The sequence below is a fragment of the Lontra canadensis genome, unplaced genomic scaffold (genome assembly GCF_010015895.1).
Source record: "Lontra canadensis isolate GAN:19392208 unplaced genomic scaffold, GSC_riverotter_1.0 scaffold2, whole genome shotgun sequence".
Taxonomy (NCBI): Eukaryota; Metazoa; Chordata; class Mammalia; order Carnivora; family Mustelidae; genus Lontra; species Lontra canadensis.
The window spans coordinates 44,459,186-44,487,070 of NW_022630996.1; the positions used below are offsets into that span (position 1 = coordinate 44,459,186).

Sequence of the window (27,885 nt, forward strand, 5' to 3'; positions counted from 1 at the left end):
CATTGGGCTCCCTGCTCTGCAGCAAGCCTGCTTCTCCTCCTCCCACTCCCCCTGCTTGTGGTCCCTCTCTCACTGTCTCTCATTCTGTCAAATAAATAAATAGTCTTGGGGGAAAAAGAGTAGTTGTTAGTCATGCAGGTTTTTTGGTATCTAAAAGATTCTTGGTGTGTGAACTAGATTGATGGTTTCCACCTTTTAGAAAATGAGACTCTCAGTAAGCCCAGTTAGTTCCTAAAATCAGATACACCCCCACAATTGTGGTATGCACATGTGTAAGATTCATTGTTCAGTTTATACCAAAAATTCATAAAAGTGTGTGTAGGTTTGTGTACCTGTTGCAGTAACTGTGTGGCCTCTCTAGGATCCAGTCCATTGATAAGGATCAATGGTGGGAAGTCCCAGGTTGCCATGCCTCCTTCCTTCCATAGCAGGGGGACCCTAGCAGAAACTCTTTTCCCACTGAGTCTCGTTTAAGCCTCAGAATCCTCATAATATGTTTTAATCTGAGAGCACTATGTTTTTTTCTTTTTCTTTCTTTTTAAGATTTATTTGTTTGAGTGAGGGTGTGTGGTGGGGAGGACAGAGGAAGAGGCACAGAAAGAATCCCAAGCAAACTCCCTGCTGAGGGCTGAGCCCTATGTGGGGATTAATCCCAAAACTCCAAGATCATGACCTGAGCTGAAAGAATCAGAGGCTCAGTCGACTGAACCATCGAGGTGCCCCCGAGAGTATTGTATTTTATGCTGTGATATCCTAGGATGACTATTAATGAGACTTACTGGGTTGTTCAATTTTTAGCTTTGTTTTCAGATGCTTAGCAATGAATGTACTTGCTTTTTGAACTAAATGCATTTACGAGTAAGGGGTAGAAGTGATGGTCAATGAACATTCACATAAAAATAGTAACGTTCCTTTGTTCCTTCGCCCTGTGCAGGTCCTTACGCCTCTTGATTTTATTCTACCTTGTGTGTGTTACAGTTTATCCAATAAGAATATGTACTGGGCTTGTCAACAGACAACTGTTAGTTTTTATTTTATTTCTACGCACAGTGTGTATGTTGAAAATCATTTGGATGAAATATTCCTGTTATTTTGCCTTGGTTTGATGATACTTGTTACTTCATTTCCTGAGTGTGTGTGTGTGTTGGGGGTGGGGTGGGAGCTGGACAGAGTAGAGAGAGAATCATAAGGGGCTTGATTACAGCCTTACAACCTGAGATCGTGACCTGAGCTGAAATCGAGAGTTGGAAGCTTAACCAACTGAGCCACCCAGGTGTCCCTCATGGTACCAGCTTCTAAGGAAGTAGTTCCTTGGTCACTGTTAACACAGTTCTCAGTTTTGTGTTTTGTTTGGGGTTCTACGAAGAAGGTAAAAAACATATCTGCATGGGCTCCCGGTTATCGGTCAGAATGTCTGAGTATCTTTAAAAGCCCATCACAGCCCTTGCACGCCCTGACAAACTGAGAGTGTTATGAAGGGAGTGAAGCTATTTTAGTAGCCACAAAATTGAGATTAAAGAAAGGCAAAGACCAAGCCAAGGTGATTAGCTTTCTTTACAAAAGTGTGAGTCTTGTGTGCTCTATAATTGTGACTTTGGGATCTGTGTGCCCACAAGGAAGGAGGGAAAGGGATAAGGATGGTAGTGTACTTAAAGATTCTGTGTTTAGTTCTAGCTGACATATGAGAGATTTCATTTGTGTACAAGAATGGGGATGTCATGGAGGGGTTGCCTGATACCCAGATCTTCCAAGTACCTCTGCCTGGTAGAGGTGTAGTGATTAACCGCAATCTAGTGGTATTCTTTGCTTGCCTTTGTCTCAGTTGCTTCATCTGTATCCTTTATGTGTTGGTCAGTCGAAGGACAGGTCAGCTCTTAATCAGTTGGTATATTGGTTTTGAACAGCTTTCAGCTTTTTTCCAGAAGCTCTGATAAAAGGAGTGACCTAAAATGCCCTCCCCCTCTTGTAAGTAATATAGATTGGATAAAATTGGATAAAGTCCATGATAAAATGCCCTCCCCCTCTTGTAAGTAATATAGATTGGATAAAATTTGAAAAGTCAATGATAAAAAAGGCTTGGTATATTCTCATTTTTATGCAGGTATACCATAATTGAATTAACATATTAGAGTGTAAACTTTTAGAATGTTTGCAGTTACAAAACTTTTGTATAAGTTGTATACTTTCTTAAAGAAGATTTTTAAAATTTATTTATTAGAGAGTGTGTGAGAGAGAGCATAAGCAGGGGGAGCAGCAGAGGGAGAGGGAGAAGCAGGCTCCCTGCTGAGCAGGGAACCTGACTCCGACTTGTCTCAGGGCTCAATCCCAGGACCCTGGACCGTGACTTGAGCTGAAGGCAGACACTCAACCAGCTGAGCCACCAAGGCATCCCTAAATTCTGTACTTCTTTATACTTAAAGTCTTAGCCAATTTTACCTGCAAAAATCGGTAGTATTATTTCATTTGACATGTTTACCTAACTTTGACCAATAGTGAAACTTTCTAAATATATATTGACCGTTTGTCTTCGGCTGTAATTTCTCTTTCTGGCCTCTTGACTCCAACAGTGTATGTCTGACAATACTTTCATACTAACTGGATAAACAGTATTTATAATGCAGATAGTAAAGATATATCATCTAATTTCTTTTTCCACCTGTGTGAATTAACAATTTCATGAAACAGTACTGATCCTATTGCATGTGATTTCCTGCATTTGTTTTTCTCTCTTAAACCTTAGAGCCTTTTCTCATGTCAAACATTGGTAGTAATTCTCGTTTTCTTAATGATTTGTAACAACTTAAACTATACTAGATCTTAATAGTTTTATTGAGGTATGATTGACAGACTAAATTACACATTTTTTTTTAAGATTTTATTTATTTATTTGACAGACAGAAATCACAAGCAGGCAGAGAGGCAGGCAGAGAGAGAGGAAGGGAAGCAGACTCCCTGCTGAGCAGAGAGCCTGATGCGGGGCTCGATCCCAGGACCTTGAGATCATGACCTAAGCCGAAGGCAGCGGCTTAACCCACTGAGCCACCCAGGTGCCCCTAAATTACACATTTTTAAAGCATACAATTTAAGTTTTTTTTTTTTTTTTTTTTTTTTTTTTAAGATTTTATTTATTTGGAAGAGAGAAGGGATCATGAGCACAGGGCAAGGGAGAAGCAGGCTCTCTGCTGAGCAGGAAGTCGATTTGGGGCTGGATCCTAGGACTCTGGGATCACGACCTGAGCCGAAGGCAGACACAACCAACTGAGCCACCAAGGCGTGCTCCATAAAACATACAATTTAAATTTTGATATGAGTATTTACCTGTGAAACCACCATCATAAATGATAATGAACATAGTTATTGCCCAAAGTTTCCTTGTGCCCTTCTGTATTGCATCCTTCCTCTCAAGCACCTACTGTTCTACTTTCTATCACTGTAAGTTAGTTTGCTGGTTGTCCAGAGTTTTAGTAAGAGTCCTATGTACTCTTTAGGTCTGGCTTCTTTCAGTCAGCATAATTGGAGATCTGCCCATACTGTGTGAATCAGTAGTGCATTCCTTTTTTTTTTTTTTTTTTTTAAATTTAAAGATTTTATTTATTTGACAGAGAGAGATCACAGGTGGGCAGAGAGAGAGGGCGAAGCAGGCTCCCTGCTGAGCAGAGAGCCCAGTGCAGGGCTCGATCCCAGAATCCTGGGATCATGACCCAAGCTGAAGGCAGAGGCTTAACCCACTGAGCCACCCAGGCGCCCCGGAGCGCATTCCTTTTTATAGCTAAGTTAGGATTCCATTGTGTGGATATACTATAATTTGTCCACTGATGGACATTTGGGTTGTTTTTTACTATTATAAATGTGGTATGAGCATTTATGTGTAGGTCTGTGTATGGATGTGTACTTTTCTGGGGACACAGTTGGACTTCGAGAGTTGGTATGAAGATTATTTTAAGCTTTAAGACATTTGAGATTCAGCAGATTCAAAAGAAGCCTATTGAAAGCATTATCTGACTGAGGGCAGAGACTTCTGGAGACTAACATAAATCTGTTTCCAGGGGAGTCTTAACTGGCATGAAAAAAGATGAAAAAGACCATTTGCCTCTTTAAAAATGGACATTGTCACAAACCTTAGCTCCCATTGGTTCTAATATGAAGCCTTTTCTCATCCCCCTCGCTTACTCTCCGTCACATTGGGTGTACCAGTGCCCATTTTTAGCTAGTTAGAGAAACACTCCTTTTGTTTCATATACCACATGGGTATATGAATAAACTTTGTAATTTTTTTTTTTTTCTTGTTAAATCTCTCTGTTGTCAGTTAAATTCACAGACTCCCCAATCACGGAACTTAAGTTGGTAGAGGAAAAATGTTTTTTCTCCCAACACTTGTTATTTCTCTTGGGTGAGTTTTGGGGTGGAGTAACTAGGTCATAAGACAGGTATATGTTAACATTTAAGAAACTGCCAAACAGTTTTCCGAAGTTACTATTCCATTTTATGTTCCCATCATTAAGTTCTGAGAGCTTTAGTCCTGAAGTGTAGAGCACAGCGGGTTTTAGTGTATTCTTTGAGTTATGAAACATCACCACTATGTAATTTTAGGGCATTTTCATCACCCCCAAATCAACCCCGTACCCTTAAGACTCAGTTCCGTTTTACACCTCTCACCAGTCCCTGGCAACCACTAATCTATTTTGTTTCCGTGGATTTGCTTATTCTCGACATTTCAAATACACAGAATCATACAGTATGCAGCCTTTTGTGACTGGCTTCTTCCGCCTAATACAATTATTCAATGTTCATGTTCTTGTGGGATGTATCGGTGCCGTGTGTGTGTGTGTGTGTGTGTGTGTGTGTGTGTGTGTAGGCTCCATGTGGGTCCAATGTGGGGTTAAACTCGTGACCCTGACTTGTATGCTCTACCGAATGAGCCAGCCAGGTGCCCACTTTTTCTTTTTTTTTTTTTTTTAAAGCAAACTTGTAATTTTAGGATAGTTGGTAGGTTTTATAGAAAAATTACAAAGGTAGTACAGAAAGTTCCCATATATATGTCCCACAGCCAGTCTCCCCTTTTACTAACATCTTTCATTAGCATGGTACATTTGTCACAATTAATGAACCAACCTTGTTGGGTCCTAGTTTATAATAAACTGAAGTTCATACTTCATTCAGATTTTCTTGGTTCTTACCTAATGTTACTCATCTGTTGCTGGGTCCTGTCCAGGATACCACATTACATTTAGTTGTCATGTCTCCTTAGCCTCCTCTTGGCTGTGATCGTTTCTGGGTTTTCCTTATTTTTGATGACCTTGACAATTTTGAGGAGTATTGGTGGGTATTCTGCAAAATGTCTCTAGGGGACTTACCTGAAGCTTTTCTCATGATTAGACTGGATTGGTTCTGGGAGGGGGAAGCCACAGAGGTAAAATGCCACTCCTATTACATCAAGAATATATACTATCAACATGACTTATCACTGTTGATGTTAAGCTTGATCACCTGGATGAAATAGTGTATGTCAGATTGTTTTACCGTAAAGCTGCTCCTCCACCTGCCCCCAGTCCCAGTCCCCTTTCCATACTATATGCAATGAAAGGAAGCCACTGTGTATAACCCACACTTAAAAATGGGGAGTTATGCTTTACCTCCTTGAGGGCAGAGTACCTAACATAAATTATTTGGAATTTTTCTCAATGGACGTTTGTTTATTCTCCCTCATTGATTTATTCAGTCATTTAGATTTGTGGACATTTATTTTGTATCTTGAGTTATAACCCAATATTTATTTTGTTGATACTGTTCCAGCTTTGGCTGCCAGGAGCTTTCAGTTGGTGCCTGTCTCCCTGTGGTACCCTAACCGGTGTGTGTGTGTGTGTGTGTTTTGTGTGTGTGTGTGTGTGTGTTTCTGTTTGAGAACTTTTTTTTTACTGCCTGATAGCACAGTATTCACAATCACTTTGTATAATTCCTGCTCTAGTCCTAGAATCTGCCATTTCTTTAAGGAGCTGTGGCTCTTTATATTGGAGAATGGAGTTAGAAACCAAGAAACCTGGGCAGTGGATATGACCATTACCACTGGGGTGTCATGGCTTCTGGGTTCTCCCAGCTGACAGCAAGGAAATACATTTGTATATACTAACCGGTGTATGTACACATCTGTAAATATATTTCTGTGTAATTATATCAAATTAAGTATTACTGGTACTTCATTCTTTCTTATTGCTAAATAGTATTCCATTACGTAGCTACAGCATTTTGTTCATTCATCAGTTGATGGACATTTGGATGGTTTCCACTTTTCAAATATTGTGAATAATGTTGCTATGAACATTTATGTGGGCATATGCTGTTCTTTGATAAGGACCTGTGATTACCCTATGCTTAATGTTTTGAGGCCCTGCCAAACTGTTTTCCAAAGTGATTGCATCATTTTATATTCCTATTGGCTATTAATAATGGTTCCAACTTCTTTACATTTTTACCATCCTTATTTTAGCCACCTTAAAGGGTATGAAGTGTTATCTCATTGTGGGTTTTTAAAAACTTTTTAAAAAATTATAAACTTAATAGAGAGTGCTTGTGTGTGAGGGGGGAGGGGCAGAGGGATAGGAAGAAGCAGACTCCCTGCTGAGCAAGTCCCAGGACCCTGGGATCACGACCGGAGCCCAAGACAGATACTTAACTGACTGAGCCACCCAGGCGTCCTTCTCATTGTGGTTTTAATTTGCATTTCCCCCATTACTAAAAAAAAAAACAACATTTTTTTTTTCATGTAGTTGCTATTCATAGATTTTTTTTTGGTGGAGTGTTCTATTTCAGTCTTTTGAACATTTGGGGCACCTGAGTATGTCAGTCGGTTGAGCTCCAACTCTTGATTTTCGCTCAGGTCATGTTCTCAGAGTGATGGGTTCGAGCCTTGCATTGGGCTCTGCACTCAGTGGAGAGTCTACTTGAGATTCCCTCTCCTGCCCTTCCCCCCACATGCATGCACACCTACATGCACTCTCTTGCTCTCTCTGAAAAAATATTTAAATCTTTTGGACATTTAAAAATTAGTTTTCTTACTGAGTTTTGAGATTTGTGAGATACGCACGTGCACACACACACACACACACAGATACAAGCTTTTTAGCAGAGGTGTGCTTTGCAAATAATTGCTTCCAGTCATCTCATTTGTTGGTTTTCTCATTTTCTTAAAGGTATCTTTTAAAGGATATTGGAAGCAATTTTCATTTTCTTACTGATTTGTATGAACTATATGCTTATTCTTCAGCCATATTAGATCTTCAAAAAAAAAATGTTTCAGATTCTTAAAGCTTTCTAAAGTGGGTAGTTTCAAGCATATACAAATGTACAGAGAGTATGTGATGAATCAGCCCACGAGCCTATCACCGTACTTCAACAATGATCAGTTTATGGCCGATCTCATTTCCTCTATCACCCCTCCAACATTATATCCAAGTAAGGTCCATATTTCACAGTTGGTTGATTTCTCTTAAGCCTTTTTTTTTTTTTTTTTAAAGATTTTTTTTTTTTTTTAAGATTTTTTTTTTTTTTTTAAGTAATCTCTACGTAGACTCACTGTGGGGGTCAGACTTACAGTACCAAAGTCAAGAGTTGCATTTTCTACAGACTGAGCCAGGTACCCCATACTTTTTTTTTTAATTTTTTTTTATTTTACAGAGCACAGACAGGGAAAGTGGCAGACAGAGGGAAAGGGAGAGGTAGACTCCCTGCTCAGGTGACTTGATCTGAGGAGCCTGGGATCATGACCTGAGCCAAGGGCAGATGCTAAACTGAGCCACCAGGAGTCCCCGGGTGCCCCACTCTTAAATCTCTTAATCTTTGAGTTCTTACTCCATTTTGTTAACTTAGTTATATGTTGAATAAACTGGATTTTTTATTGTTCTGTCATAATAGATTAGTTGATTCTACCCTCATAGTTTGTAGTTTTGTTTCTTAGTCCTTCATATACCTGTGAATTGGTGGTTAAGTCTAGAGCAGGGATTTTCACCATTGCTGCTTCTTAGAACCACCTGGAGAGTTTCATAAAAAATTTTAATGTCCAGGCTGTATTTCAGACTAAGTAAATCATAACTCCAGGGTTAGGGCCCAGCCTTTAGTATTATAAACTCTTCACGTGATGCAGCTGTGTTGCCAAGGTTGAGACCACAAAAGGCTTGGCCGTATTCAGATTTTCTACCCCCCCCCCAACTTCTCTTTAAGCGAGAATACTTCATAGGTACAGACGTCTGTCAGGAAGCACGTATTTGATTTCCTTTTGTAGTTTAACACCCATAGTTTTTAAGAAATCCATCTTATGAAGGGAAGCAAAAAGGGTGACTTTTCAGTTCTTTTCTTCTCATTTATTAATTGAAACACTTTTATAAAGAGAAACTTCTGCAGAGATACTATTTGGTTACTCTGAGATTAATTATCTACAAGAAAGGCAGTGTTTGATTCTTCTTATTTACCAGACTTGGTTCTCCAGCAGTAACAGATACTTTTAAATATTTGAGTTTATATACTCGATACTTGAGTTTATAATACTAATTTGTGTCTCAAGTCTATTTTTGTTAGCTTTACTGATAGTCAGTTTGTCCCATTTTTAGCTGGTAGGAACTCTTTCTTGTTGGCTTCTGAGTCCTTCTGCCGGTACAGCTGTGTGAAGAAAGCAAAGAAGCTAGCTAGCATGTAAAAGTGTGAACTAAAAGTTCTCATTTCTGTAAACAAAACACATGCTGCTTATGTAAAAAGCCAGACAAAGTCAAAGTGAAAATTTCCATTGATGAGGACATTTAATGAAAAACTTTCTGAACATGCTTTATTTTTTGGCTATACACATGTGGTTATTGACATCCGTGGAATGATACCATGAGGGCTGTTTTGCAGGCCTAGGTTTTAGTACTTAGCAGCTGTGTTGTACGGATCTGTTCATGGCCTTTTTTTTTTTTTTAAAGATTTTATTTATTTATTTGAGAGAGAGAATGAGAGCACAAGAAGGGGAGGGTCAGAGGGAGAAGCAGACTTCTCACAGAGCAGAGAGCCTGTTGCGGGACTTGAACCCAGGACTCCAGGATCATAACCCAAGCCGAAGGCAGTTGCCCATCCAACTGAGTCACCCAGGTGCCCATGGCCTTTATTTATTTATTTTTTAAAATGGCTGTATAATTTGAAAAGACTGATTTATTTTTGTTGGTATATAGATTGTTTTCCAGTTTTTCATTCTTAAAAATAGACCCCATTTTATTATGACTTCATGGAGATAATCACATTTCCTACAATTCATCTGTTTAAAGTATACAAATCAGTGGTTTTTAGTTTTTTTTTTCCAAGATTTTATTTATCTGAGAGAGAGAGAGAGAGCGCAGGAGAGGGAAGAAGGTCGGAGGGAGAAGCAGACTCCCCATGGAGCTGGGAGCACGATGGCAGGAATCGATCTCAGGACTCCGGGATCATGACCTGAGCCAAAGGCCGTTGCCCAGCCAACTGAGCCACCCAGGCGCCCAGTGGTTTTTAGTATATTCACAGATACATGCAACTCTTACCACAGTTAATTTTAGAATATTTTCATCACACTGGAAAGAAATCCAAATTTATAAAAAAAGAGGTAGAAAGAGGGACGCCTGGGTGGCTCAGTTGGTTGAGCGGCTGCCTTCGGCTCGGGTCATGATCCCAGCATCCTGGGATCGAGTCCCACATCAGGCTCCTTGCTCGGCGGGGAGCCTGCTTCTCCCTCTGCCTCTGCCTGCCTCTCTGTCTGCCTGTGCTCACTCGCTCACTCTCCCTCTGTCTCTGACAAATAAATAAATAAAATCTTTAGGGAAAAAAAAAAAAAGAAGTAGAAAGAAAGAAATCCTGTACCCTTCAGCTAACCCCTCTTTTTTTTTTTAAAGATTTTATTTATTTGACAGAAATCACAAGTAGGCAGAGAGAGAGAGGAGGAAGCAGGCTCCCTGCTGAGCAGAGAGCCTGATGTGGGGCTCGATCCTAGGACCCTGGGATCATGACCCGAGCTGAAGGCAGAGGCTTTAACCCACTGAGCCACTCAGGCACCCCTTAGCTAACCCTTCTTATCCCCCACCTTCCCCTTAGCCCTAACCAACCAGTAATCTTTTAGTCTGTATAGATTTGCCTATTCTGGGCATTTCATAAAAATACAAATCATTATGGTCTTTGTGTCTGGCTTTTTTTCGCTTAGCAAAATGTTTTCTCTGTGTTGTCGCATATATCAGTATGTTTTCCCTTCTGTGGCCAAGTTACAGTCCGTTATATGGATATGCCACCTTTTGTTTCCCTGTTCTTCCGTTGAAGGACATGTTGGTTGTTTCCACTGTTTTTGGCTGCTGTGAGCATTCATGTACAGTTTTTTGGTGTGAACATGTTTTTACTGTTCTTGGGAGTGTACGTAAGTTGTTGAGTCCTAAAGTAACTATTCAGGGTTTTGAGGAAGTGCCACCGTTTTCTAGAGTGGCTGTACCACTCTGAAATTGATGCTCTTAGCAGTAGTATATGAGAGCTCTGCTTCCTCCACATGCTTTGTCCATTATCTTTGTGACTATCTGAACTTAGATTTTTTTTTTTTTTTAAGACTTTATTTATTTGACAGACAGAGATCACAAGTAGGCAGAGAGGCAGGCAGAGAGAGAGGGGGATATGCAGGCTCCTTGCTGAGCAGAGAGCCCGATTCGGGGCTCGATCCCAGGACCCTGGGATCATGACCTGAGCGGAAGGCAAAGATAACCCACTGAGCCACCCAGGCGCCCCCTGACCTTGCGATTATCTGACCTGGTGGTTATAGCCATTCTAGTGGATTTATTTTTTTTTTATTATTTTTTTAAGACTTTATTTATTTGGCAGAGAGATCACAAGAAGGCAGAGAGGCAGGCAGAGAGAGGGGGTAAAGCAGGCTCTCCGCTGAGCAGAGAGCCCGATGCGGGGCTCGATTCCAGGACCCTGAGATCATGACCTGAGCCGAAGGTCTCACTGAGCCACCCAGGCACCCCTATTCTAGTGGATTTGAAGTGACAGATCATCATGGTTTTTGTTTGCACTTACCCTATGAGTAATGTGGATGCCAAGCATCCTTTCATGTGCTTTTGGTAATTTGTATATCTTCTTTGGGGGAAATGTCTTTTCAAAATCCTCTGCCCATTTTTATTTTTTAAGTATTTATTCTCGTTAATATACAATGTGATGTTAATTTCAGGTGTACAATATAGTGATTCCACAATTCCATGCATCCAGTGCTCATTACAACAAGCACACTTCTTAATCCCCATCACCTTTGTCACTTACCCAGCCACCCTCTAAACCATTTTCTTTTTTAAAGATTTATTTTAGAGTGAGAGTGCGCGCGCATACACATACAAACACGAGGGGCAGGGGGGCGGAAGGAGGAGAGAGAAACTTAAGCAGACTATGTGCTGAGCACGTAGTCTGACTTGGGGTTCAATCTTGCCACCCTGAGATCATGACCTGAGCCGAAACCAAGCGTCGCATGCTTAACTGACTGCACTATTACCCAGGTGCTCTTCTACCCGCTTTTAAATCGGGTTGTCCTTATTATTGATTTGTAAGTGTTCTTTATATATTCTAGATGTAAGGCACCAGATATGATTTGCACATTACCCTGAATGTAAACATGTAAATCTTTCTGCTTACCTGTCCTGATTTTTGCCCTATACCTCCATCAGTGTTCATTGTATATGTGAATAATTAGTGCTAAAGATCTGTTGATGAGAACGACCTGTGTACCTAATGTTTCCACACATGGCTTTGGTCAGGGAAAATGAGTCCGTTTATTAGGCGGTTCTGAATTTTGATTTTTATACTTGAGGTGTTATGAATGAGCAGGGCCATTTCTGTGTGACTTGTAGAGATAATAATACAACAAGGACATAAACAGCGGTGGGAGGATAATTACCGGGGTGGCAGATGATGCACTGGTTGTGAAATAAGTGAGTTTGTGTTTAGCTTAACTTTTGATCATAAATGAAATTCTGACAGATCTATTGCTTGAGTTTAATTTCAGAGAAACTGCTAAAAAATAAAAATTTGGTTTTTGTCTCTAAAATATAAGAACATTTTTTAAGAAAGATTTGAGAGTGTGTGTGAGCACACACAAGAGCACAGGCGGGAGGGGTAGGAGGGGCAGATGGAGAGGGAGAAGCAGGCTCTCTGCTGAGCAGGGAGCCCTGTGCAGGGCTCCATTCCAGGACTCCAGGATTGTGACCTGAGCTAAAGGCAGAAGTTTAACCAACTGAGCCACCCAGGCACCCTAAAAGCTTTAAAATTACTTGAGCATTCCCACTTCTGGTCCCGATTCTTCAGTAATAGGTGCTATACAAGTTGGAAATGAAATATTTTCTAAATGGCACATAGCAGGATTATGTTACAGTCTGAGGGGTAGGATCTGGGTGAAAAGCTTGTGCAGTAGAATTTTGGAGCAAAAGCTGTACTCTGGAGCTAATGAGTGGTTTTTAAGTATAGCATATACATGGCTGGGCTCCAGGTTAGGCCTTGATCTTGAATAATACACTGCCGGTGACAGAACGGTGGGTGGGTGTGAGGGAAACCCTGGTTTACCCTGTGGGCACTCCTGCCCCGCTGGACCCGAGAATTGCAGAATGAGGAAATTCCAGGAACATTTGTAAGGGCACCTTGTATCAGTAGCTTGGCAGTATTGCCATGATTTGTCCACCCCACTGTTGAGAAGTGCTAAGGAAATGCATTTCTGTCGCGGGAAACAAATAGCAATGGAGAGAAGGATTCCACTTGACTTTTCTCCCACCTTCTCGTCCCTTCTAGCACTGTGTCTTAGCAGGGTTCAGGTCTGTTACAGTGGGTTGGTATGGTGAGCATCTTTCCTCTGCTCCCAAAATTCATGCATTTGGCTCTGCCCTTTGTTCATTTGTTTCTCTAGAACTTTCTCCAAGTGAGAGCCGTAAGAATAGGAAGGGGAGACGCACTATTTTCTTGGCATTTTTTTTTTAAAACAATTTAAAGGCTAGTATAATCCAGTTTGATGTTCTCATTTTTTTCTTTTTCTTTTTTTTTTTTATAAAGGTTTTATTTATTTATTAGAGATCACAAGTAGGCAGAGAGGCAGGCAGAGAGAGGGAGAAGCAGGCTCCCTGCTGAGCAGAGAGCCCCGGGGCTCTCTGAGCCAAAGGCAGAGGCTTAACCCACTGAGCCACCCAGGCACCCCTCATTTTTTTCTTGATTGTAAAATTACATATTCATTGTACAAAATTTTGGAAGGAGAAAAGAAAGAAGAAAAAGTCTTTCTCCCCAATGGCAGTGTGGTTGAATTACTCATAGTTCACTTTGGTATGATAGTCATTTTTCAACATGGTTGGATTGTGTTGTGTGTGTAAGCTGATATCCTGTTATGCTTTAAATGTGCTTTTTAAGAAAATTGAGCTGTAATTCATGTACCATAAAATTCACATTTTAAGCGTATAATTCAGCATCCTTTAGTGTATTCACAAGGTGTAAGGAGCTGTCACTGCTATGTACTTCTTGAACATTTTTCATTATCCCAAAAAGTAACCCTATAGCCAGTAATAGTTACTGCCTTTCCTCCCTGGTAGCCTTTTGCAGCTCCTGGCAACCAGGTTCTCCTTTGTCTCTATAGATTTGCCTGTTCCGGACACTTCATATAAACGGTACTACACAATATATGGTCTCTTTCACTTAACATTTTGAAGGTACATCCATATTGTACTATGTACTTCATTCCTTTTCGTGGCCAGACAATACTCCAGGGTATGATTATATACCTTACATTGTTACCCACTCATCACTTTCAGTATTTTATTATGAAGGCCCCATAAAGCCCAGGAGAATAACTAATGAACATCTGAAGGTCTAATTCCTAAGGGAGATACTCTCATCAATACTGACTTTGGAATCAAACTCTCTTCTGCAGCTGTTTTTATTTTTTCACTTTTAAATAAATTTCAGATAGGGGTAATGGATAAAACACCATCCTCTGGTATTGTCTATTACCACTTTGGGAGGCCACTGTGATCTTGGGTATTTTTCACTTCATTAGATGAGTCACTTTCTGGTTTGTGCCTTCACACATAATAGTGTTGGAATTGTAGCTAGGCTTTTGAACTGCTCTCTTTTTTCCTTTAGTCATTTGTAGCTGTTTGGCTTGATAATCCCTACCTTTCTGCTAAAGGAGTAAGTGAGTAACCGAGACTTGTGTTTACTTCTAGGATTCCCTGGCTTTCCATGTTTGGTTGGGGAGTGGGGGGCCGAGGCCTGGGAGGAAGGCTGGGCAGTTACTGCTCTCAGTTTTCTACTGGGCTCTCCCCAGACCCTGTGACACGTTGGGGTAGGCCACAGACAGCTTACGGTTCGAGGTTTGGAGGATGCTGTGATTGCGACTGAAGAAAAGACAGCAGCTTCATAGTTCGTACTGTGGAAATCCATCTGGCAGTTGAAAAGAATAATGTAATTTTGTGTTTACCAGCATGGACTGGCCACCAAGATGACAGATTGGAGAGGGGAAAGGCAAGACAATTAATATCCTACTTTAAATTACTTAAAATCTGCCTCAGTTTATTCATCTTCAAAATGGGGAAAGTAGCCACATTGAGGAATAATTGAGAAAGTATATATAAGCTGTTTCAGAACTGTAATCGATAGACTTTACGAAAATTAACTCAACAAAATCATCCTCTCTATGGGTGGATATGTGAATACGTAAACATCTACACATACTTAAAAAAAAACCAACTTGAGCCAAAATTCACATAATTGTGAAAGTAACTGTGTTGGAGGGTGCAGCTCAGTGGGTTTCAGTATATTGACAAGATGTACAACCATCACTACAAATTCCAGAACATTTTTATCACTCCATAAAGAATACCCCTGTCAGTAAGTCGTCACTCCCTATTTCTCCGTCCTCCAGTCCTTGGCAACCACTACTCTACTTTCTGTCTCTACAGATTGACCAATTCTGATAAATGGAGTTGTGTAATATGTGACTTGTGTCTGGCTTATTTTCCACTTTACGTAATGTTTTGAGGTTTTATCCATATTATAGCACATATCAGTACTCCATTCCCTCTTTGGCTGAGTAATAAATAGTCCATTTGTATGTATACACCACATTACCTTTCAGCAATGGTGAATGATGCTGTTAGGAACATAGGTGTACAAATATCTCTTTGGGTACCGGCTATCAGTTCTTCTGGGTATATATCCAGAAGTGCAATTGTTGGAACGTGTGGCAATTCTACTTTTAAGTTTTTTGAGGAACTGACGTATTACTTTCCATAGAGGCTGCACTGTTTTACATTTCTCCCAGCAAAGTATGAGAGTTTTAATTTTTTCACATCCTTGCCAAGGCTTCTATTATTTTTCTTAAAAAAAAAAAAAAATTATAGCCCTCTAGTGGGTGTGAAGCAATCTCAGTGTGGCTGTCATTTACATTTCCCCAAATGCTGATGATAATGAACATCTCTTCATGGGACACATACTTCAAAAAATACTTGGGGGCACCATCACACTGACAGTGGTTTCTTTGAGAGTTTGGGGTCTGAAAGCAGGTAGTCAGAGGGACCCTAACTTTATATTGTTTGGTGTGTTTTACAAGTGTTGCAGTTAGTAAGATGTAGAGTAAGTTAATCTGATTGAGGTAATGGAAGTACACAGTATTTAGTGCTTGGGACAAGGGCTAGGGAAGCTTGTTGACCTTGGAGTTGATACCAAGTTCTTCACCTACCAAAGGCTGTTTTTGGTCTTCTACCAAAGAAAGGACTGCCTGACTTCAGTCTGTATCATTATATTTTATTTTAATTCTGTGGGAAAACGAGGCAGCTTAGTTAGTTGACCAAGTGGTTAAAAGTGTGGGCACTGGGATCTGATAGCTGTGGTTTTAAATACTTTATCATTTAACTATCCAAGTTAAAACAGTGTTAACTTCCCATGACATAATTTAGGCATCTATAAAATGGGATATTCCTTTATGGGATTGTGTGGAATTAAATAAATTAAAAACAGGTAAAATATTTAAGACAGCGCTTCTACTGGAAAGCACCCAAATGTTATCACCCATAATTCATTACTGAAAGAAGGCCAATGTAGTTGGAGAGGAGAGCTTGGCTTTAGATGATGATCAGGTCACATGGGGCCTTTGGGGCACTTGTTAGGGATCTTGGATCCTTTCCCAAATACAAAGGGAAGCTCTTAGAGTTTGTCATAGGGCGTAAGTTGATTAGCTCAGCTTTTAAAAATCAGTCTAGGTTAGCATGGTCCAGTTGATAGAAAACACAGGCCACTTATACAATTAAAAATTTTCTAGTAGCTATGTTAAAGTGAAAAAGAAAACACGTGAAAATGAATTTTAATAGTACCCCTTTACTTAACCTAATATATCCAAAATATTATAATTTTAACATATAATCAGTATTTTAAAAAATAGAATTTTATATATTTTGTACTAAGCCTTGAAAATCTGGTGCTTATTAACTTTTAAAGTAGGTTCCACACCCTCTGTGGAGCCCAGTGCAGGGCTTGACCTCACCACCCTGAGATCAAGACCTGAGCTAAGATCAAGAGTCACACACTTAACTGCTTGAGCCACCCAGGCACCCCTGGTGTTTGTTTTACGCTGAAGGACATTGCACATGTTCATTGGCCACATTTCAGGTGCCCAGTAGCCACATATAGCCTGTGGCTAGCACACTGACGGTATGAATCTCGCTGTTTGAGAGTGAATAATTGGAAGCAGAAATGAATACGGGGAGACCGCCTAGGAGCATGTTGTGGTAGTGCAGAGCGAGATGTTGGAGGCTGGTTCTACCATGGCAGAGTAGAGAACAGGGGGTAGGCCCAGAGCAGTGTGGAGGTGGACTTTCATTAATGAGCTTCAGGGGGTTGAAGATAAAATTTTCAAGGCTTAAATGAGCAAGGCTTCTTGCATTTGTAACTCTAGAAGGTATCACCACTGACTATAAAAAGCCATAAAGGGAGAAAAGAACACAGCGTTGGGTCTGGGCATGGATGTTGATCATAAGGTTTCTCCCAACAGGAGCTCCTGAGGCTTGCCTTCTGTGCCTTCCCCCCGCCCCCCGCCAAACATTTTATTTATTTATTTGACAGACAGAGATCACAAGTAGGCAGAGCAGTAGGCTCCCCACTGAGCAGAGAGCCTGATGCAGGGCTCGATCCCAAGACTCTGGGATAATGACCTGAGCCGAAGGCAGAGGCCTTAACCCGCTGAGCCACCCAGGCGCCCTGCCTTCTGTGACTTTTTGAGGTCTGTTTGTACATGGTAATCTAGACTGTTATCTATTAGTTGCTCGATCACATGATGTTATAGAATCCTGAGTTACTATCTCCTTCCCATGTTAGAGGATCTAACTTGTGGAAGTTGAGGGTGGCAAGAAAGTTGTGAGGCTTTGCTCTCTGATGCTGAAACATTCATGGGGGATGATGGAGGCTGAGATGCCCTCTGGGTGTTATCAGTGATAAAGACGATGTGCCCTGTGCCTTGTGAGGTTATCAAAGATCTGGTCTGTGTATGTTGGCTTTCTTGAGTTGAAATTGTTCACAGAGTTTGATGTGAGAAAATGGTTTGTTACTCAAATAATTACGGTGGTAACACTTTAAGGAAATCCTCGTTAAGGTGAATATTTCTTTAAATTTTTTTCTGAGTTTTTTACCAGTATTACAAATGCTTATTGGGGCCTGTGATGTAGAGTTGTTCTTGGTTAATGTAGCTAGCCCTCTCATAGATGATGTAAAAGAATTGAAACTTCTGGAATGATTTTTATCCATAAATAGCAACAAGTGGGTTCTGTTTCTATGAATTGTGTTGAGCTATATTTGAAGGACGTTTCTCACATACCTGACTCTCCAAAGTTGATTCTGTGGAGGTTTTTCTCCATGTTCTTGTTGACATGGGGATTAGTAAAAAATAGCTTCTTTCTTGGAGGGGTGGGGAGATGGGGTAATTGGGTGATGGACATTAAGGAGGGAAAGTGATGTAATGAGCAATGGGTGTTGTATACAACTGATGGATCACTGTACTCTACTTCTGAAACCAATTATACATTATATGTTAATTAATTGGATTTAAATTAACACCCTCCCCCATAAAAAAGAAAAAGGAAATTAGGTCTTTTTAGATGTAATCAAATTAAGAGGTGTCATATGGGATTAGGGTGGGATCTAGGTCCAATGGCTGATGTCTTTATATGAGAATGGAGAGGCAGATTCAGATGCAGAGACACAGAGGCCCAGACTTGGGGAGAAGGGCCCTGTGCTGATGGGGGCAGAGAGTGGAGCAGTGCGGCTGCAGGCTCGCAAATAGCCGGGATTGCCAGCGGCGACCAGAAGCTGTTAGAGGCAGGGAGGGATTCTTCCTTGGGCCTTACAGAGGGAGCAGGGCCCTGTTGACGCCTTGATTTTGGACTTCCGGCCTCCAGAACTATGAGAGGAACACATTTCTGTTGTTAAGCCTCCCAGTTTGTGGTATTTTGTAATGGCAGTCCTGGGAAAATCGTGAGTGCTCTTGACAGATACAGGAATAAAAGTGCTGAGAGAGTCAGTAACTTGGTCCCAAGAAAAACCAGCTTCTTTCTGGGAATCTCTCTCTAGAGTCTGAGTGTGGTTTTGGTGTTTGGAATATTTATTATTGTGTGGGTGTGTGTGCATGTGTGTGTATTTTGGTAAAGTGTGTGTTGGGGCAAGAGAGCATTAAATATCCTGATTTGATTTTTAATTTAACTGGTTTTTATATAATGCTTGTGACTGTACACTTACATATCTTTTCGGATGAATTCATGATTAATACCTGTTCACTTATAACACTTTGGACTTGTAAAGGAACCTGGAATTAATTTCCTTTGCTTATAGGACAAAAACTATTTGGTGGCTTCTTTTTAACCCTTTAGTTTTTGTTGTTGTTCCTCATTGAGCTAAGTGTATGGTTCTCAGGTAACAAAGCTATGGTCTCTTTCCTTACAAGTTTAGAGACAAGCAGAGCTCTGTGGGGAGGAGGGTCATAAAGGTGGTGGGGCATTTCCAGAGGCATTTTAAGAAAAGAGTAGCACACAAGATAGTAATATCCAGCATTGTCCCATCATCTTCTGAAACACATGCATGTAAAAAGGACTTAGATTCTATTATTGTAGATGTACTATAAGTTTTCTTAAGTGTGGAAGCCAGTATAACCATTAGGAATAGATTATTTGTGGCACACCTGACAATTACATTGCTGTGATTAATAATGGCTAGTCTAGTGGGAGAATAAAGATCAGTGAAGAGAGGATAAAATAACATTGCTTTCATTTCTAGGATTAGGTGAGCTCAGGTGCTATGGAAACGAGGGTGCTTTACCAAGTCTTGAGGGTGTGACTGGATGGAGCATTAGGTATGAGAGAAGTATATTGAAGAGGATGGAAGAGGAAGGCAGTACCAAATCATTGATGATCTCCTCCACCATGCTGAACTTGTGACAATTTCTGTCATAAATTTGAAGCCACTGAAGAGTAGTAACTTTAAACAGAAGAGTGACAGGATATGGTGGTGGACTGGAGGCAAGATGTCTGTCGGACCCTCAGTTCAACTAGTTCAGAGGTGATGGGACCTCATGAGCTATGGGTGTAAAGAATCAGCAGTTAGCAGAAGGTTTATCTGCAGGGCACGAATTGCCCGTGAATGCCCACAGGGGAACTGCTGAACTCCAGCTCTTCTGGTCAGGGGTAGGGGTGGTGGTGTTGAGATGGTCTGCTGTGGCAGAGGAAGTCTGATCTTGTCTGAGGCACAAAGATAGTTTTCCAGTTGTCTTTATTTCAGTGTTCTGTGTATGAATAAACCAGCCTACTGGGTTGAAGAGGGGCATGAAGAAACTTAGCTTCATAAGGGTGGTGGTCTCAGGAGAGTATACATAATGGCAGAACTGATAAAGTTTTGTGCAGTTCATTGCATTTCAGTAGCTCTTCGAGGCTAAAAAAATCCTAGGCCATTTTCAAGTAATACTGACCTTAGTTACTCTTTTTTTTTTTTTAAATTTTATTCAATAGAGAAGGAGCAGGAGGAGGGAGAGGGAGAAGCAGGCTCCCTGCTGAGCAAAGAGCCCCATGCGGGACTCAATCCCAGGACTCTGGGATCATGACCTGAGCTGAAGGCAGATGCTTCATCGACTGAGCCACCCAGGCGCCCTGAATTTAGTTATTCTTGACAGCTTTATTGACATTCAATTCACATAAAATTCACCCATTTACACTTATGATTCATTGTTTTTTAGTGTAACAGATGTATGTACCCATCACCACAGCCAGTGCTTATCAGCTTTCTTATCATCTCAGAAAGAAGCCTCTTCAGCTATCACCCTCTGCATTCCCACTCACCAGCCCTGTGCAACCACTAATTTACTGTTGGTCTTTATAGATTTCCATTCTCTGGACATTGCCTACTAGCAGAATCACTTAGCATGTTGTTTTTGTTTTTTGGTGATTGGCTTCTTTGAATAACGTTTTCAACATTGATTCATATGGCGTATGTTAGTAGTGAATTCTTTTTTATGGCCAAATAATATTCAGTTGTATGGTTGTACCACATTTGTCTCTCCATTCCTCACCTTAGATTGTTTGCACCCTGTACAGTTATGAATGACCTTAGTTCTCCTCCACGGCTATGTGAAGGACACCAATAATCTTTGCATTTATTGCGAGATGCTGTTTGTATATGTGGATGAACTTTTTTGAAAGGCTGAATATTTGAGATTTTTAAGTCCTAAATATATAAAAAAGGAACATTCCACCAAGACATTTCCTTGGAGGCTTTAATTTGCTTCGATGCCTTCTTTCCCCTCCAGTTGGAATTTAAAACTTAGTGACGCATAGAGAAATGTTTCCTTTGTGGCTCGAGTAAAATTCATTTAGGATTGAGAATTGAAGAGATTTATGGAAATGTTAGAAATGTGCAATGGAAGTTTTTATTTTACTTTTTACCTTCAAACAAAGCTGTTACATTTAAAGCATGGGTGGCGGAAATAGATGGGATAGGTAGAAACTACAAGATGTTCTAGCAGCTGAAAAGAAACAAGAACCCAGGGAGTGGGTGGTTAAGTGACCGGTAACAGGGATGTTTGTCTTCCTAGTTAATGCAGGATGAATCAAAATGTCCAGACTTTCTTAGGGTTAAGTTATGTTTAGTCTTTGGAGGATTGAAGGTTTGGAGCGGCGTGAAATAGTCTGGTAGTCCCGTTTGACATAGCATATTGAGACAAATGCTTGCCTGGTGGACTTAAAAGGAAAACTGGTTAGTATAGCACCATTTAATCCTTTCAGGATTTGGGAATCAGATTGGGCTATTAGAAGTCCTTCTTCTCTCTGTCAGTTGTGATGACCCCCCAAATTTGTGCATAAAACTTTGAATTAAGACATCAAAGACCCATTGAAATTCATCTTTGGGGTCTAGATAAAACCCCTCAGGTTGTGGTGTTAACTTGTTTCGTAACTAGGTACCAAGATTGATGCTGGACCTGTTTTTTGTTCATTTTTAGGATTATAGTGTTCTGTTGTTTTGTTTTGTTTAGAATCAGGTTTATTTAAATACAATTTACATACAGTAAAATTCACCTTTTTAGTGTATAGAATTGTAGTTTCTAATTACCTTTCTAGAGATTTTACACACGGGATCATTGACAACCAATAGCATTTATTATTAGCGATAAATGATAAAACTACCAGCAGTTTTTTTGTTGTGTGTGTTTCTTTCGTAAACTCTGTAGCCAACATGGGGCTCCAACTTAGGACCCTGAGATCAAGAGTTGCATTCTACCAGCTGAGCCAGCCAGGTGCCCCCAAGCAATTTTGTTATGAAAACACTAAGCTTTCTATAATATATGCAGTGAAAATTACATTTCCTTGATTTTTTAAGTTAAAAAATTATATCATTTATTTAATGCCTGTGTGTATGTATATATTATATATTTCCATATAAATGTGTGCATATATATGTATGTATAGTAGTACAAGTTAAGGTAGTGTAAGCTAAACTGTATGGAGACTAATGTATTACTGAACAAATTTATTTTAGGAAAAATTAAGAATGATGTTTATTTAACATTAAATTGGCATTTATCCCAACTCCTTACACCCCTTCTCTACCACTACCACATCAAAACTGCGGTATAAAAATAGATAACTAGGGGTGTCTGGGTGGCTCAGTGGGTTAAGCCTCTGCCTTTGGCACAGGTCATGATCCCAGGGTCCTGGGATCGAGCCCCGCATCGGGCTCTCTGCTCAGGAAGGACCCTGCTTCCTCCTCTCTCTTTGCCTGCTGCTCTGCCTACTTGTGATCTCTCTCTGTCAAATAGAATCTTAAAAAAAAAAAAAAAAAGGTAACTATTCCATTCACAAATAGGTATTAGCCCTATTTAAAATGGGGAAAAATATTAAAGTACATCCCCAGACAAACCTTAATATAAATTTCAAACTTAAATCAGTAAACAAAATAAACCCGTGAAAGACCCCACATGAGAGAAGTGTTTGTTATGAAGAAATTACGTTAAAGTTTAGTAGGGAGTTAACAACAACAAAAAAGTTAGTGTTTCTTAATGGTTTACTGTGTTCCTGGGGGCAGAAAACATTCTTGAGGCATTGTCCTTGAAATTTGCAATTAAATTGTTGAGTAAGTGGTTCACTATAAATTAATAAAAACTTGTTTTACTTTTCAAGAAAAGCTTTACAGTTCTTAGAAGCTAAGGGCAGTTGAATTTGGTTTATACTGATGAGACCATGAGATGTACATCTGCAGTTTATACTATAAAAGAATTTAGTTACTGTTTTAACAGCTTCTCTTTAGAAAAAACATGCACAGTGTAATAATAATGCAGCTGCAGGAAAGATGGTAAAAACAGTTTCAAGCTGTACATTTTCCAACAGTGTTAAATTAATTTCAGTTAGGTTAATCTTTAACTTAAGACTCTGGTAGAAAATCAACTATTCTTTTCATTTTGCCAGTCTGCCTTGAGAGTAGTCTGTTCTGATTTGCCTGTAATAGCTGTGAAAGGAAGTTCTTTGAAAAGGAACATCTCAAAGATAAAACTTGACTTGGGACCTTATCTCATAAGACAATGTGTTGATATATGTGTATGAGAAATAAGTAGTTCTTTCTCCTCCAGCTTTAGGAATCAGGTGGCTATGGTTTTGAATACTTTGCTGAGCCACTTAACTTCTTGGTTAGCCGTAGGAAGTGAGTTAAAAATCAGGCATTTGGGAATAGGCAGGGGAGAGAAGCCCTCTATGCCCTCTCTATGGTACCCTTCCCTGCTTCTGTAGTCCCAAAACCCCAGTTAATTTTTTTTTTTTTTTGCTCATTTCCATCACAATTACTTTGTGATTTTAAAAGGTATTTCTGCCCTTGTTAGTAACTTGGGAAATTGAAAATCTGTAATTTTTTCTCGCCCTCCTGATAGGTGTTGGATAGTTTACTAGTCCAGTATGGAGTGGTGGAAAGCTGTGAGCAAGGTACATGTCTTCTCAATTGCTTTCAAATTTGTAAAAGGAAGAAAATAGAAAGAAAACTAACATTTTTTTCTCTTCACTTTTCTCTTCCTCTAGTGAACACTGACTCGGAAACTGCAGTCGTAAATGTAACCTATTCCAGTAAGGACCAAGCTAGACAGTAAGCAGTTTGGAACTTTTAATCTATATATAATTAACTAGGTTAAGTACAGCGCTTATATTTTGGGCTGTTGGGTAGCGAAAATAAGTTTTATTCTGCGAAGTTTGACCCTGCAATTTTTTTTAAAGTTTGAATGTCTAATAAGAATCAGCATTGGTAAAGATTTATTACATTTTTAATATGTCTTTAATGCCAGTAATAGAGTGACATAGTGTGAAGCTGAACTACATCCTGTTTGCAAAAAGCTCTGGGCCTGGGTATCCTTGCCCAATTATATAATGACTTTTTTTTCTTATCAGTATGTTACGTACAGTGTTGCTATTTTATGTAAAGCTGGTAAGTTGAGCATGCGTTAAACTAACACCCTGTTAACTACTAAGTTTTCTTGGTAACTGATTTTTCTAATGATTACTATTAAATTTAGGAGTGTGCAGACATTGGATCAATGTAATTTGTCTTTAGATTCAAAAAATAGATTCCAGTGCAATTGACAGGCAGAACTTCACAGATGAAAAAAACTCCCCTAGGAAAAGATAATTCTGTAGGCTTTGGAGTGATCTAATGAACTGACTGAGCACTAGACTAGATGAGGATGTCACAAAGACTGGCTTGAACAGAGCTACTCAGAACACAAACACGGAGGAATGGCTTGCGAGGTGCCTATAGCCCAGTGCTGAGGGTCTGTAGACCATGGAAGTCTTACCTACCTCTAGATACACTACAGGCAGGAGCAGACTGCCTGTCCTCTGCGTGGGAAAAGGTGAGAGGAAAGACCATACCAAGCTCCCTGACCCTGAGCCCTGAAAGAGAGAAGGTTTGCTGCAGGAGTGGGAATAGAGCTAGGTTACCAAAGGCAGTACCCACTCAAGGAGGGAACTATGAAAGGAAAGATAGGACTGGGAAAGAGATGGAAATTCACATAACACAGATGGAACTTTTTTTTTTTTTTTTTTTTTGTATAAAACATGTAATTTACTGGTCTTTTGGGGGCATTTGATGTATCTCCAGTGTATTACAACCGAGCCATTAATCTTGTCGCTTCATCAACATTAAGTGGTTTGTTTTCATGACACACTGCTGAGGAATCTGTTGTTTCTGCAGAGGTTCAAGGGAAGGGCCTTTTGAGAAATGTGCAAGTTCCTTTGGGTATCTACAAAAGCTTTATTCACTTTGTTAATGTTTTCATTATTCACAGTGTTTATCTCCTTAAGGTTAGTGGTAACTGGTTTTGCTTTGTTTTTAGACTTACAAGTTTTTTTTTGTCTGGCTATATGAATACATTCCTGGACTTCTGCCCTCTTAGTGTGTTCTTAGCCATTGTCTTCAGTATCCTCATGCTGCAACTCACGCTCCAGGTGACGCCATCTACACACAGGAACTTATTTTTTTTAATTAATAGTACTAACATGGTTCAAAATTTTAAAGGTGCAAAGATGTAAATCTTCCTCCCAGTATTGTCCCCAGTTACTTTGTTCCCTTCCTTGGAGGTAACTACACAGAAGACAAATGTGTGTATATTTCCCCCTCTTCATGCACACGATACTCTAACATTTGACTGTTTCGTACATGTAAATATATTTCTTAGAGTTGCATAGAATTTGACTGTTGGGATATGGAATGACTTAGTGCCAGGTTGGGTATTAAGTTGTTTTAAGATTCTAACAGTTATGAACAATGCTATAGTGAATTCCTTTTTGCGTGTCATTTTGCATGTGTATGAGCACAGCTATAGGTTAAATTCCTGGAATTAAATTTGCTAAGTCTAGATGTATTTGCTTTCTTTTTTTGTTGTTGCATACTGACAAATTATCCTTCATAGAGTTTGAAATATTTCAAATTCCCATCAGCACTGTGAGAGTCTGTTTCTCTTTATTCTCCCTAACATGGGGCTTCATCAAACTTTGCTGATCTAGTGGGTAAAAAGTAGTAAATAATTATGTTAATTTCATATTTTTTCTCCTAAATGAGACTTAATGGGATTCACTTTTAATGTTTTAACATGAAACTTTGAATATGTTTAAAAGCACACTGTTTTTCCCTCTGTTTGGATCCTTCATTCATTTGAAAAAAGTTTATAAGAGGTGTTTGGATATCACAGAAATTGTAGTGTACGTTGTAAAACTGGCTTTAAAAAAAAAAATACTTCAACCATATCATGTGAGGGGAGAAACAGGAAAGTAGATTGGGGCATCAAAGTGAGGGCAGTAAGACTACAGGGTTCCATTTTGTATTCTGTATTTCAGTTTTTACAAAGATCTGTATTGAATACTCTGTAGAGTCAACTCTGTGTTAGATGGAAAATATGAGATAACATGTTAAATCGAAGGATATTTGGAGGTAGAGGCCTGTCCTAGTTGTCTCTTTGAAAACTTCTGTGAGGCTAGGTAAAGGAGGAAGTACTCAATTTAACAGTTATTTTGTTATAAGGAGACGTTAACTTACATAGCTTTGGAGACCTGTAGAAGGAACTTATGTAGGAACAGGCTGACATTTAGCTCTCCCCTCCCTCTTCAAAAAAATACTCAACTTGTTCAGAAGAGTACAAATACAGGAAGTATAGACTGGCTAGTCAAGGCACAGTTACTGTGGACATTAATCCTAACATGACAGAAATGCAAATGCAGGGACAGTTTAGTCTAAAGGTACTTGGTTAGTGGTTGTTGGAAATTGGCAGGGTCCTTTGATCCCAAAGAGGGAGGAAAAGACTGCTAGGAATTTATAATTTAATAAATTAGGTAACCTAAACAAATAAATTGGGCATTTCAGTGAGGGAAATTGTCATCATATCCCTTATTCTAATAGGTAATTAACAATTAATGATTACAACTTTGACCAAACGAACCCAGTGAATAAAGGCAAAGTCACTGTCCTCAAGGATGTGCCTCCCTGTGGTGAAAGAGATTAACCGAGGGGGAGGGTCGTCACTTGATTTCAATTCCTCTCCAAGTTGTTTCCTCATAAACGTATTGGGGCTTCTCCCCCTCAAGAATTCCTGAGATCTAAAAAAAATTAGAAAATAACGGCATCTTCAGAGAAAGTTAATAGATTAAAAAAATGGAAAAAAGTTTTTTTGAAACAATGTTGTGAAAATTGTCCATTAAAAATCTCTAGAAAGGGACGCCTGGGTGGCTCAGTTGGTTAAGCGGCTGCCTTCGGCTCAGGTCATGATCCCAGCGTCCTGGGATCGAGTCCCACATCGGGCTCCTTGCTTGGCGGGGAGCCTGCTTCTCCCTCTGCCTCTGCCTGCCTCTCTGTCTGCCTGTGCTTGCTCACTCTCTCTCCCTCTGTCTCTGGCAAATAAATAAATAAAATCTTTAAAAAAAAAAAAAATCTCTAGAAAGTTTTTTTAAAGATGTGGAGTATGTTCTTACTCTGTGAGGAGAATTGATTTTGAGAGGCTTTGGATGTAATGAAGAAAGCATGGACTCAGTTTGGCTATCACGGACATTGCTGCTGTGAACATTGAGATGCATATGGCCCTTAAAAAAAAAGGAAGCAAGCAAGCTTGGACTCTGGAGTCACACAGCTCTGACTGTAACCTTGACCTCTCTGATTCTCCATTTTTTTCATGAGAGTTGACAAGAAACAAGTAGATTCATGCATATACACACATACTTAGAGAAAGCAGTCTTATCAAATGGCCTGGCACATAGATACCCAGTAAAGAGGACCTCACCTTCAACCTTCTGTTTCTGGATTGTTTCTAGAGCAGCTTCCAGTAGGTTGAGCTGGGGAAGGTTGGTCCCTCTGGGACTTGCTCCCCTAAACCCCTGGTTGCCTGCTCTCTGGGCTCCAGAATGACTGTCTGCTGCCTACAGTAGCCTGATAGGATTTCACCATACCCTTTCCTTGGTAGCCATCCAGAGCTCATGCCTTGAGGTAACAAGAGCTAAATTGATAATCTCATTTGACTTCTTTGCTAGCATCTGTTACCAGAGAGTGCATGTAATGGAGATGTGCTTGCCCAGGTGGGAGTAGAGGGTAGGGACTATATTCCAGAGTCCAGTTCCATGGAATGGACTCTGTACCACCACTTTTCTCACTGTGACTCTGGCCAGATTAATCTGTTTTAGTTCATCCCCATCTTGTAAAGCGGGAGTCATTATAGTCCTTAGCTCGTGAGAATGTTCAGAGAAACTGAAATAATGCCTCCAAAACACTTGTGATCATACCCAGAAGGTAGTAAGAGCTCTAAAGGTAGCCACTATTATGCATTTTCCTAACATTTTCATTGCTATT

The 27,885-nt window shown here is 39.9% G+C and overlaps 1 protein-coding gene and 1 pseudogene across 2 annotated transcripts in view; one reads left to right on the forward strand and one right to left on the reverse strand.

The window, feature by feature from the left end:
* The window catches only part of IGF2BP3 (insulin like growth factor 2 mRNA binding protein 3), a 140,677-nt gene that overhangs the window by 72,959 nt on the left and 39,833 nt on the right, over nt 1–27,885 (forward strand). For both annotated transcript variants that reach the window (XM_032873271.1, XM_032873281.1), the window contains exons 4-5: nt 23,438–23,489; nt 23,583–23,646. In XM_032873271.1, coding sequence (XP_032729162.1) covers nt 23,438–23,489; nt 23,583–23,646 — 116 coding nt within the window. The remainder of the gene's footprint in view (nt 1–23,437; nt 23,490–23,582; nt 23,647–27,885) is intronic.
* Nucleotides 24,659–24,964, reverse strand: LOC116876897 (annotated as a pseudogene).